Source organism: Zonotrichia albicollis, chromosome 10 (assembly GCF_047830755.1).
Source record: "Zonotrichia albicollis isolate bZonAlb1 chromosome 10, bZonAlb1.hap1, whole genome shotgun sequence".
Taxonomy (NCBI): Eukaryota; Metazoa; Chordata; class Aves; order Passeriformes; family Passerellidae; genus Zonotrichia; species Zonotrichia albicollis.
Genome location: NC_133828.1, coordinates 18,411,199 through 18,424,209, shown reverse-complemented (window position 1 = coordinate 18,424,209; position 13,011 = coordinate 18,411,199). Strand labels below are relative to the sequence as shown.

At 39.0% G+C, this 13,011-nt stretch overlaps 1 protein-coding gene across 5 annotated transcripts in view; it reads left to right on the top strand.

Annotated features, from left to right (window-relative positions):
- LOC102071129 (uncharacterized) overlaps positions 1–12,366 on the top strand; it is a 64,975-nt gene extending 52,609 nt beyond the window's left edge. For 2 of the 5 annotated variants that reach the window (XM_074548213.1, XM_074548209.1), the window contains one exon: positions 1,242–3,546. In XM_074548213.1, the coding sequence (XP_074404314.1) occupies positions 1,242–1,256 (15 nt within the window). In that variant the 3' untranslated portion in view covers positions 1,257–3,546. Of the gene's footprint in view, positions 1–1,241; positions 3,547–9,544; positions 9,833–10,552 lie in introns of those variants that run through there. The other 3 variants (XR_012581939.1, XR_012581937.1, XR_012581938.1) reach the window with 3 other exon arrangements.
- Positions 12,367–13,011: the final 645 nt, after the last annotated feature.

Here is a 13,011-nt window from a genome sequence, read left to right as displayed (position 1 = left end):
TGTCCTACAGCCCCTCAAACCCTGAGAGGAAACATGAATAGATTGAGTTCTGTTCTATACTGTCATTTTGACAAACTAACATTTATGGTTTATACATAATTACATTATTCATACATAGCAAAAAAAATTAATTCTTTACATGTTCTCCTTCTATCTAATAGTTTTGCACTTGATTCAAGGAGCAGTCCTTAAGTAACACCTGTTTGCTCTTAGGAATACAACTTCAAAACGCAGAGAGAGCAAGGCCCCAAACCCATCATTACAGCCAAGTGCAGTTTGTAATACTGTGGGTAGTTCTATTACACCACTGGTGAGGTTTGGCACAACTGAGCCTTCCAAGACAAAGACAGACAATGAATCAAAGTAGATACTCTGTAACAAGCTTAAAATTTTAACAGCAAAAAGCGAATCATTGGCCTTGAAGTGCAGCTCCTGCAGTCCCACAGCACATAGCCCATGCTCAGCCTCAGCACTCTGCACAATTTTCTCAGCTGTTGTTCAAAAAGCAGAGCAGTGCAAACACACTTACCTGGCTGTCCGTGGGCTACAGAGGTCCTGGCACAGGCTGGATCCCCTTTATACTGCAGGCCTTCCACTGCTCCCTCTTCCCAATGTTCAAGTAAAGGAGAACTGTTTATGCTACTGCACTGATAAAAATCACCTCAGAGGGGCCCAGAGCTGCCCTCATGGCTCATAAATTATATAGTTTTACTCTGCTTGGCACGGGCTTGAACCCTGTTATAATTTAGGTTAAAAGACAACACAAAGTTTCTGCCTTTTCAGAGCCCTTCGGCAGTTTTGCTGCAAACCACAGGGTCTGGTCAGGCCTCTACAGGTGTTCTTAATTAGGAGAGAATCCATGTAAGGTACAAGCCTTAAAGATATATGGCTCTTTAGCACAAGCCTTCAAAACTCAGCCATATCACACCATCATCTTCACTGAGTTATGCTTACAAAGAGCACAGATAAAATAGTGTTTAATCAGAGCTGCTGCTTCCCTTTGCAAGCAAAAGATAATGAAATAGCTATCCTGCAGTATGAAAGCATTGAGTTATCTCATCCTAATGTGAGTGCATGCCTGAATCACCTTCCTGTCTTTGACTCGCTTTAACACTTGGATTTAAAAAAGTACTTCTGTCCTTAAAGGTAAGAGTTGTGTATAAAAAAACAGCATGGAGACTTCTTGCAGAATGTGATTATTTTTGGGACCAAATCACCTGATCTCTTATTCACATTTTCAGGAGAAGACTGAATGACTTTAAAAAGCAAAGACTTCAGAGAGACAGCATGAAACCATGCATGGAAATAAATACACAGCTGTAGTCTGGATGGTCATTAATGATGCACAGCCTGTGAGGATGTATGGGAGTAACATTCTTCATTTTGAAAGAGTCAGAGGAAAAAGGCCACTAGCAATTATGCCACACAGTGCCATGAAATATATTAGACCCTTTCTTAATGCTGGATAAAATGAGACCGGCTTAGAAAAGCAGAGACACTGTCATACCCCAAAGGATTCTCCAAAACAAGAGCCCTGGCTTTCCAAGCACCAAATTTCCAGAGCAATCTGTCAAGGAATTTATCATATAAAACAGCTAGAAGGTCTGGGATCATAGACATTTGTCCTTTCAAAGGTCATAAAGTATTGTCAGTGGAGCATTTTCCTGCTCCCTAAATTATGAGCAACAGACCTCTTCTGTGGCTGAGTTGGTTGGACCTTGATTTTTGTTTGTTGAGAGAGTGAGGATCATTTATGGCCCATGGAAATTCCCTACCAGGTTCTCTGCAGTGGGTCTGTGCCCCTGGGGTTCCTGCTGCAAACCATTCTGAAGATGTTGCAATGTTTCAGGACTCTTCAGATCACCAACTCCAGAAGAATTTCAGGAAGATGTCAGGATTGAGGGAGCCAGGTTGGGATTCCACCTGTACAAAAGCAACATAAGCCAGTTATAAAAGGCTCTAGGCTTGTGCTGCCATATTTTGAGTGCTGTTGTAGTACCTGGGACATCTCTGAAACTTCAGGGATAACATAAGGCCTCTGTCTTTCCTAAGTATTAGACTGTGCCATCTAAATAAAATTTTGAGAGTCATGAAGGGAGAGGGAATGTTCATGCTCCTTTTGAACCTAATTTAGCTGTTATTCTGCACCATGTCCTGTAACTGTCCCCACTCTCTGTTAATGTTTATAGAAAGCCTAGGAACATTAGCTTTTGCCTTTGGGCTTCTCATCAAGATGTCTAAAGCATGTAAATAATTTTATAGAATCAACAACTGAGCTGCGAGGAAATTTGGACCACCTGATAAGGTCCCAAAATAAAGTTATGCAATTTCTGTAGTGGATTCAGCAGACCCCTAAACATGAAATACATTCATAGGCAAATCTTCCCAGAGAGAATCTCTAGGTTAGATTTTGATTGTATTTATCTTAGTTAATTTACAGATGCCTTTAAGAAGGGTGCTTTTAATGTCTCTGTACTCCCACACGTCCATGGCTATTTTCAGAACTACCCAGGATGCATTTGCATTGATTACAGTGCCCAAACAAGGGCCTGCCTTGATACTAATGCAGAGCAGCTGGGTTTGAGGACCTGGACTACACACTGCTACAGCAGCAGCCTGAACTGCACCTGCCCTGCGGCAAAAGCAGGAAGGGATGTTTAGATTTCCTAATTCTGGCCAGTGGATATTGTAAACCAGAATTTATGGGATGTACAGTGAGCAGCATGGCCCTCAAACTGGGCTGGAACAGGCAGGTTTCAGCAGCAGATACTCAGACTTGCCTACAGGATGCATTTGGCCATGATTGTACAGCCACAACGTGGGTTCAGGGAAGGTGAGAAAGAATCAGTGCACATCTCTGTTGGTGTCCCATAATAGCAATACTGTAATATAGTAATAGTTTTATTCAGTAGCTGTTGTTTCTGAGGGCTTCTAAATGCTCGATGAACCTTCTTCCTCATCTTTTATTCCAGAAACCCTCAGTGTTCCCAGCCTCCAGTTTAACAGAACCTGACTATCTCCACAGAATTCAAAAGTCCCCTGGATGGACTTGGTGGCTTAGTGTTGGTCAGTGTCACCAGCTGAGTTAGGAACCTTCATTTGCTGGTGGAGTTGCTTACCAGTGCCTCTTCTGGATGTGCATTTTAATTCTGGATGTCTAGAAAGTCCTCAGTATCACCTCAGAAATGTGCCAAATAGACATTAATTTTCAAAAAGTTCAAATATGAGAAGCAATTATGTCAAATAAGTTTCTTGGCTGACAGAAGCTGATGTTATCATTTAAAATGATCTGGCAAAGCTGCAGTGTTAATGATATGAAAAGTAAATAAGCACAGGAGATAATGCAAAGATGCTGAGTTGGGCAGGAAATTATTTCTAATATGAAGTAAGTCTCTCTTTTATAATACTCACTCCACCAAAATGGATGCATTTTAAATTGCTGTTATGTGCCCTTATTCATTGCTGTTTACAGTATATTTAAATTCAGAGTTCATTTAATTCTGTCTAGGTCAGTAATTGTGGTAATGAACAAGGTCAACCATTTGCTTTAAGAGGAATAAATGCTCATTTACAAAATAAAATTACTTTCTTTTTGTGATTTCATACATGCATAAAAAAAATCATGACCCTGTGCAGGCTCAAGTGAAAAGTTAGATTCCATGAAAGCTTAATTTAAAGTCATGACAGTTCCTTGTGCACTACAAAATCTGTCACTGCTACGAAACAAGACCCTATTTAACAAGACCCCACACATGTCAATTCTCAGCAATAAATGTTTCAGATGAAAAAAATAATGATTATTTGATTAACTGGTAAAATGTGGTGGTATAAATAATACCAGATAATCTGATAATTTCCTTTTCCCATTGATAAATTCTTGATAAAATTACTCGAGTACCAATGATCTACAAATGGTTTTGATTAGGGCCCCCATAGTTTCAGTCAGGGGTTCTTCCAGTTTGAATTGCTGTACAATGAATAAATATGATTTAAAACTTGTAGTGAGGATATCATATATATGAACAATTGCTTAATTCACAAAATAGATTATGAAGCTGGCTAGGTGTGTCATAGTTCAGCTTTTTAAAGTTGTTAACTTGCTTGTCTTGCCTTTACAAACAGAGAAATGGCTGCCTGATTTATTTTTTTTAAATAAATATCTTCAGCATATTTTTTAATATAACCCAAAGTTAAAGAAGCCTTCTTTAAATCTGCTAGCTTATAATATCATGCAACCCAATTATATCCATTTTCAAAGGGTTCAATTCAAAGCTTTAAAACTAATACCAATCAGTTTCTTCATTATTTCTTAATAAATCACAGCATGATCAGTGGGTTCTATGAGACACTTCTGTGTCTTCTGCATCCTCTGTAGAGAAGCCAGGTCGATGTCTAATTTGGGGCACGGCACGACAAGTTAATGCAGACAAGAAAACCACAGAAATGAAACTCAACTGGTGTATGAAAAAGGTGGGAGTGGATTTAGGGTGTAGTTTTGTAACAGAGCTCCCATTTTGGGGCAGTGGTGCCAGTGTGCTCACTGAGTGACTTGAACCCTGGCAGAGACTCTGACAGCTCTGCCTGGCCATGGGGAACGAGAGAAAGGCCTCCCAAAGCCGTTCTTCAGATCTCTCACTGAAGAAGGGGGATGTTTATTTCTGTGGGAGTATGCTACATTTAAAATTTATAAAGCAATAATTTAAAAGTAATAAAGTTCTTTGAGTTTTGTAAAAGAGAAGAAAAACATTCAAATTAGGGCTTTGTCCAGTAAGGCGGGAGATCTCTTCTCTGGTTTTAGCAGTGAGACATAGTTTAAAGGTGCCCAAGTAAACCAGCAAATTATTTATTGCCTGTGCCAATTTCTCAGCTATAAAATAAGTTTAGTAGTGCAGGAGAGCAGGAAAATGCCTCATGATAGGTATCTATTTCATGGTGATGGTGAAAAGAAACAGGAAACAAAATGAACTGTGATATGCAAGTAAAGACTGGAAGAATGTCACTGGGGACAATATAGTGGAAAAGGACAAGCAATTGGAGAAAAGAATATGAAGGAAAAGAAATATGAAGTAAAAAGGAAGAAAAAGCAGGTGGGAAACAGCCTGGTACTTTGATACAGATACTCATTTACAGTAAAGGTAAGTATGAGGTCTTATTAAATATATAACTATAATGCAAAAGAATACTCTTGCAAAACTTGTTTTGTCCAGATGCCTGTGCTCCCAAGTCCCCTAAAATGTAGTTGAGGTATATCTCCATTTAAAGGCCAGAAGGGCTCTCCTAGTCTGATTTCTCTTCCATATACAGTGAGCCACCAGCATTCACTGTGTGGAGCACAGTTATTGTGCAGAAGGAAATACCTGGCATTTTTTAAGAATCTACATTTCTCCTATATTCTCTGAACCTTCTTGGAATATCCAAAGCTTCAATTTATTGAAGGCACTAAGTATAGTTTCTTCTTTCATGTGGGCAGAGATCAGTCAATGTGTCCTTAGAAGAGTTGCCAAGAACTAAACTGGCTTTGCTATAGTTTTCAGTTTAGGCTCAAAACCTTTGTAGCTGTTATTTTCTTCATTTAACACAAGCTTTCAGTGATAACCTGTGAATCCAATTACAATGTCTTACTCAGAGGTTTCTGGTTTTCTTAACTTCTTTATAAACAACAAAAATGTTCCCTTAAAAATGCAAAATACCTTGTAATTTATGAATTCATTTGAAGAGATGCCATCATTCCACTTACTACCCTTGTGTTAAATTAATACTTTTCAATTCATGGACTTCACCAATGAGCCTCAAGGACTTTGTTCCTTCCCTGCACATAATAGGACTTCCTACCTTCCTTTCTATCCTAAATAGAAAAGTGAAATCATTGCCAGTGTTTAGGCTCTAGGCAGTTTTTGGCCTCGGTTTTATTCTCACAGATTTTTCTCCCCCAGTGCAGAGGCAGTGATTATGCCTGTGGTGGTGTGACGTGCTGGTGCCTGTGCGTGCAGGAACCCCTCCTTGCCAGGGCGGCTCTGCCCGGGCACCACGCACAGGAGTGTTGATCTCCCTGGGAGCTGAGGCTGAGCCCAGTACCACAGGGCAGTGCTCCTCCTCCTGCACAACCACCTGGAACACAGGCATTCCCACCATCCATGGGTTTTAACCCCAGCCTTCCTAAATTTGGAAGAAGGGAATTGACAAGTGGTGACAGTATTGTGTCCTCAGTTTAATTTTGGGCATAGAACCAAGTTCTGAGGTTTGGAAATGAACCTTCTTCCCTCAAGTTTGCTTCCTCTCTATCTTACTCCCTTTGCTACTTCAGCTGCTGAAGCCAGCATAGTTTACTTCCTATAGTCTTCGTGGAATTATTGCCCCCCAAAAAAGAATTTATATTGTTTAAAAATTACAGAAGCCAATGGATTGCTTATCCATTTGACATGTTTGCATTTGCACCAGTCTCTGATAGTCTGACTTACAAGATGATAGTTACTTTGGAGTTAAGAGTAGTTTACTTATTGAATCCAATTTGGTGGATCCTAATAAAGGGAAAAGTACTCATCTGCATTTAGAAATACAAGTATATAACTCTTCTGCTTATGTTCCAGTGAGGATGGTGAAGAACACTCAGGACTGAAAGGATCAAATAGAATGCTACAAATCCCAAGAATTGAATAGATTTTTATTTATAAAATTTTACAAGCTAAGAGTGGATCTAAATGCTCCACTGTCTTCCAGGGGCATGCATTGAGTGTTTAGCAGATATTCCATTCAGAGAGCACTTTCTTGTGTGAAAGGGTTTCTTTTGTTTGTGAGATTTTTCAGCTATTAGGTGAATCTTTATTATACCCCCTTCTCCAGTGCCTGAAACTGTTGTTGGAACTTGCATTCATTCTCATATTCAAAATGATGTAATGAGAAAACAGCTCATGTGCTTAGCTTTTTAAGGAACTAACATGGGAAGTCTTGGAACACAAATTTTGGTAATTATCATGTTTGCTGACAGAGGTTATTTGTGTGTTGATGGCAAGCTGCTTCTGTACTGTATTTTATGTGCAGATGAAACTGCATGTAGGTACCTTCAGAGCTGAAACATGCCTGATATGGAGCACCTTTCCTATCTCTTGGTAAAGTGCCTGAAGGGCAGGACTGAACAGAAATTGCTTGGGTATGGATTCCGACCTTGAAGTGTAAATCTCAGCTAGAAGGGTAATTTAGACCCTCTTTTAGGAGACTGTGTTGTGAGTTGTTTCTATTGCAGGGTAATGTGATGGAGCACAATGCTGCTGCTGAAGCTGAGATATCCCTTAGGTGTCTATTGAATCCATTAGGCTCTGAAAATGCAGCTCACTGATTATTGACTTACTCTGCAACAGTTTAGTGTGTGTGTGGAGATTTTGCTATCAAAAAGCTTTGGTGATTCCACATTAGAAAGTAATTTTCCATATGGCTTACTGGGAATTTAGGCACATAAACAGATACTCAGCAGTGGTAATTAATGTAGTTTATTGAACAGCTTTCAGATTAGGGACATAATTTTCAGAGCTTTGTCAGTTTCTGTCTGAACATGGTGTTTATGTGCCTGGGAATTTGACTTTTCCTCTTGTATTTTATTTTCCTTTGTTCTCCATATGGATGATAAAAGGTAAATGCAAAGGTAGGATTGTGCTGATGCAGTGGAAACATACTTCATTGCAGTTTATAGACAGAACCTCTGCAAGAAATTATGTTTATGTGATCATCTCATCTTGCCGCAGATGTTTTAGATTAAGCTGCTTCCTACACAGTCTGCACAAAGTACATGAGCAGATACTGTAATATGTTGCCTAGAAAATTGGTATGGAATAGGAGCTGATGTGAAATTACAATAAGCAGTTTAAGTGCAGACGTGGCCATATCCAGTTGTTTGCACTTAATGTTTATGAGCAGAAGAGGAGCTGGAAACAATGAGGACCTGCTCCATAACCAGGTCTGCTGGGTGTCCTAAGTGGATATAAATATAAATAGCAACATATGGGGTAGGGATTCATTTGTACTCTAAACAGTTCTGCAACATCTTTCTTTTGATGGAAGGAAAACAACCAAGCACAGAAGCTTATGACACTGTGCAAATCTGTCACAGGCAAGGAAAACACAGCCACAGCCTCATCTGTTCTGAGTCTCCTCTGAAAGGAGAGGGGGAGGGCGTGCTTGGGAATTGCAGCTGTGCACATCCTGTCCAGCATCCTGAGGGAAGCACGGGCCAGCAGGACTGCAGCATCAGGCAGCTCTGACTCGGTGCTCCAGCAGAGCCACCCCTCTGTCAAGACACAGTCCCACAGTGCACGGGTGTTTTCTCCCCTATAAATTTCCTCTCTCCTTTTCTCCCCTGCTTTTCTTTAGTTTTGGTGTTTGTTTTCTTTTGTTTTTCATGCTTTTAGGTAAAATTCAGCGCTTAATCATTTTTAGTAATTGGGGATGATTCTCTGGTTAATGAAGGTCATGGATGGCTAAGGTTCCAGGATTAGGTATTGTTAAAAGCTGCTCTGCCAAGTTCCTCATACATAATTCCCAGCAGAATTCTCTTCTAGTGTTTGTCATGCTAACATAATTTTGATTCAGAATTAAAGACAAATGCTATTAGGACACAATGAAGCAAATGCAGGAAAGGATCATTTAACATAACACTGATAAAACTGGCAGTAGATTAGAGGAAATTTCTTGTCTATGCAAGTGTTGTAAGTTTCTGCATTTATGACATTTGCTTTTAAATCTGAAGGTTTGATGCATTCATTTTGTGAGTAAACAGATTTTTCTTATTTCGTTTTTTTTTTAACTTAGTGTAAGGTTCCTCAAAAAAAAAAAAATGCTCTTTCATGCATAAATTTTGCAGCCTGATTATGAACTAACAATATTTTTATATATAATTCATAATAACAGAGAGAGAATTTTGAAGAGATTTGAACACATAAGAAATACTATACCACTATAACTTCATAATACTTTGGTAATTTGTAAAGCTTGTTGTGGGCTCAAACTAATAATTGCGTCTTCACCTAAGATTCATAATATAGGCAGAGAGTCTGGTAACACAGAATCTGCATTTCAGTGACTAATATCATCCAAACTCTTCAGTGACTAGTCTCATCCAAAAAAGGTCTGTTCTTTGAAGTCAGCAGATACTGGGTCAGACTTTAAAGGGAATTCATGCATAGTTATATTATAAAAAGGTGAAGTTCCTTTTAATTTTTGTATGAACACTTCAGTGACCAACATCATGGATTCCTTTTATACTTTTTGGTGTTTTTTGGAGTGGGGTGGGGCAGGGGGAGGAATAAAAGATAAAATATACCTAGTGGGGAAAAAGGATTTCCATCATATGAAACATTTCAAGGTTTCTATCTCCCTTTTAAATATAAACCAGAGTGAAAAAAAATTTAGATTTTCAGTATCTGAAATGCAATTTGGAAAGTGCTCTCAAGCTTGAAATAGCTCATTTAAGAAACTTTAATGCCTTTTTAAAATTTTGACTCTGCTTTAATATGAAGTATATTTCAACTTTTTATTTTACTCTATTAAATCCTAGGAATTGGTCTGTATCAAAAGAGATATAAGCACGCTTTTGAAGAAGTGCTTAATCGTTTTTCATATGACAGATCTGGCTTTCTCAGTGGCAGCTGGTGCTATCACATTCTGGTTAAGCTGACACAGAGAAACATAAAGACACCTCTCATGAGAGCAAGGAGTTCTTCTGGTGCTCCTGAAATATCTCATCCTGGCCACAAGTTTTAGAGGAGCCCTACAACAACTGACACTGCTTCTTCACCTCATCAGACAGGACTCCTCATCTCCATGAAGCAGCCTGTAAAAGCCTGTGAGTATTATGGGTCAGGATGCAGATGCCGCTCTTTCGTGGAAAGATTTATGCTGGCAGAACTCACTTGGATACCTTTGAAGAGAAGCAGCTGGAAAAACAAGGTGTCTAGGTGAATTCTTGAATTTCTTCCAGAGACAAAGTGACCCAGACTGATAATCTGTGCATTCCTACAGTGGCAGGAAAATGCATAGCTATGTCTCAGCAGTAATTCCCTCTCCCAGCTTCACATACTTTTTCTTTCTATTCAGACTCATAGGTGATACTGTTAAACAGGCACAAGACTTTGATCTTTCCCAGAGTCAAAAGGTTTCAAACTGTAAATCCTAAGAATGCTGCAAAAGTCATTAAATGCAATACTGAAGAGGTTCTTCAAATAAAAAGATTTTGAGGTTCTACTGTAATGAATTCTCAAGCTGTTATCACTTGCACATAATCCTTTTTAATTGTGCTTCCTATTGCTTGTGAAAATTCAAATTTAGAACAGGTATTTTTGGTCTCACCCATCTTTAACTGTTCCCTTAGTAATATCTATGCAAAGCATTAATTACTAAATTGAACTTGCAAGCATTTAAAAAATGATTTCCTTCTCTCTTTGAAAGCATTTCATTCACAGCACAATTTCATTCATCAAAAGCATTGAAGCATCTCAGGATACCTGCATATTTATTTTTCCCTTGGCTCCCAGCTGAGACACTGAATCTCATGCTTTCTTTTCAGACTTTTTGCTGCTCCTTGGAGCAGTCAGGCTGAGATCCTCTGCAGTCCTCTGCGGTTAAGGAAGATGGTGTGAAAAAGAAGCCACAGAGGAAGCACCTGTGCAACTAGCAGGAGGAAATGTTGTTTTGGGAATAGAAGAATTAATTGCTAGATGTTGTGGCCGTGTGGAAAATTAGGTCACCCTAATTTTTCGTGCTATTTTAAGGGCAGGTAACTAATCACAAAGCAGTAGTGTAATAAGGTCAGAGCGTTTTTATGGGGCTGTTAGACAAGTCACAGACACAGACACAAGTGGGAGAGCTCCCAGGATGTGAGCTTAGCAAAGGAGCAGCTCAGCAAAAGTTTTGCTCAGTATCCTACCATATCAACACTTTATGCATTTTCTGATTAATCATAAAATCTCATCCAGCTGACTTCCAAAGCCAACTGGATCAGGTAGCCCTCTGTTCCTTAGACACAGAGCCCCTCCCTGTCCTTCTCCAACAGAAATTCTCCAGGAAATGTCTGATGTAAACCATGCCAAGGTGCCACCAGGCTGGATTTTTTGCTACAGTTTTAGTATTTCTCTGGATTTGACTTGTTCCTTACAATGACAATTATTTTGGTTATACAAAACATCTGTCCTATCTTTTCTCCTTGACATGTAGAAGTTTGAACACTGCTGTATTTTACTGGATTATTTTCTCCTTTTTTTTTCTTTTCTTCTTTTTAAATTCTGTTTTGACAGCCAATCAATTTTTTACCTCCCTTTGAAGAAGTTACTCAAAAGGATAGGAACACATGAGCTAACTTCAGGGATGGTAAAGGAGAGGTATTTTTAGAGTAAGGGGAACACAAAAAAGAACTGGTTTATTTATTGTAAAAAGTTGTGGAGGTCCTTAGCTTTGAGGCAGGCTGATGGCATGTCTGCCACACTCATGACAGACACTTCAAAGTGCAGAGACAGTCTACAGCACTTCAAGGAATTTCCCACTCTTCAAATAATGCTGCAGAAGAAACACTCAAGTACAAGGCAGCACAGCATTGCAGAAAATCCAGGTGGGATGTTTAACAAACCTAGTTTTATGAAGTAGGGGAATTCCATTAGGAGTGTGGACTATTTGTTTTAACACAATCATTCATTGGGATAAGAGAAGTAGAACTTGCTCTGTAGGTTTGTAATTGCTGAAATTAACTGTGGCTCATCACTCTCTGCAGTACTATACCAATTTACTGTCCTCTTTTATCTCAATTACTTTCTGTGTGTGTCTTTTATTTCTCTATTAAACTTCAGTAATTGTAACACTGTGGTAATAACATTGACACACTCAGTATTATATGATGGGCTATTTTACATTACTCTGACTGCCTTATTTACATTATAATTATTAGTGTCTATATAAATGTGACTCATTGAACTAATAAAGTTTTCAGACAACTGCCATAGCTCATTGATTTTTTCTGTGCAGAAATGTACCTTGCACTCTTAGTTGGATTTCCCTTCTCTTTCAAGGCTGGCATTGGACAATAAAGACCTTCCACTTTAGCCCCATAGAAATTATATTTAATACCTCATTTTTTCTTGATTTCGTTAGACTGAGAAAGCAAATGGGAAGTACCAAAGTCATATCTTCCCAACTGATCTGTTCTTTTGTTCAGAAGTTGTGCCAAAAACACCCTTCTCACTCATCCTGATCTTCACCAAATGATGATTTTTTGAGACTAAGCAGTTAGCACTCTGAAATCTTAGTGTGGTTCATTAGCCATGCAATTCTCCCCCAGAGGAATTTGGGCAATGCCTTTTGAAGTGGCTTCAGCCTTTCTCTGTCTGCAGAGCTGAATGAGTTCACGCCTCATGTGCTGTGTACCTTGTGTGTCCTGCAGGGACCAAGTCTGCAGCCAGTCCTACCACAACTTAAAAATCAGTTAAAATGTGGTAAATGAAGGTAAACATAATCCAGATTATAACCTCATGCTTTTCAGGTCTTGTTCATTGACTGGAGTTTTAGCAAATCCTTCCAACTCCGTCTAGCACATCACCAGCTTATAACTTTAAAAACTACACATAGTACATTTTGTGATAATAAGAAGATTGAGATAAATAACAATTATCAAAGAGATAGGTAAATATGGACTGTAAAAAGTTAAATCTATTTATGGCTCTCCTCCTGTGCCCTGGTCTGACTCCTCAGTTGTCAGGCATTTCATAGGAGACTGAGATTTCTCCCTGGTGGAATGCAGTTGTTCCCAGCTGCTTTTCTTTCCAAACAACTGTGATAAGAGGGATTTCACTCCATCTCTCTTGTTTCTCTGAGCATTTGTTTACAGTAAACTGTGTACAGCACTGTGGGTTGGGATGATAATAATATGTTATATTGTGTGTTGGCCTTTTGTCCTTGGCATACATTGATTTTTTTTTTCCCTGAGGTGACCTTCATATCCTAGCTGTGTAGACCACAGAGGGTATTTATTTCAGACTC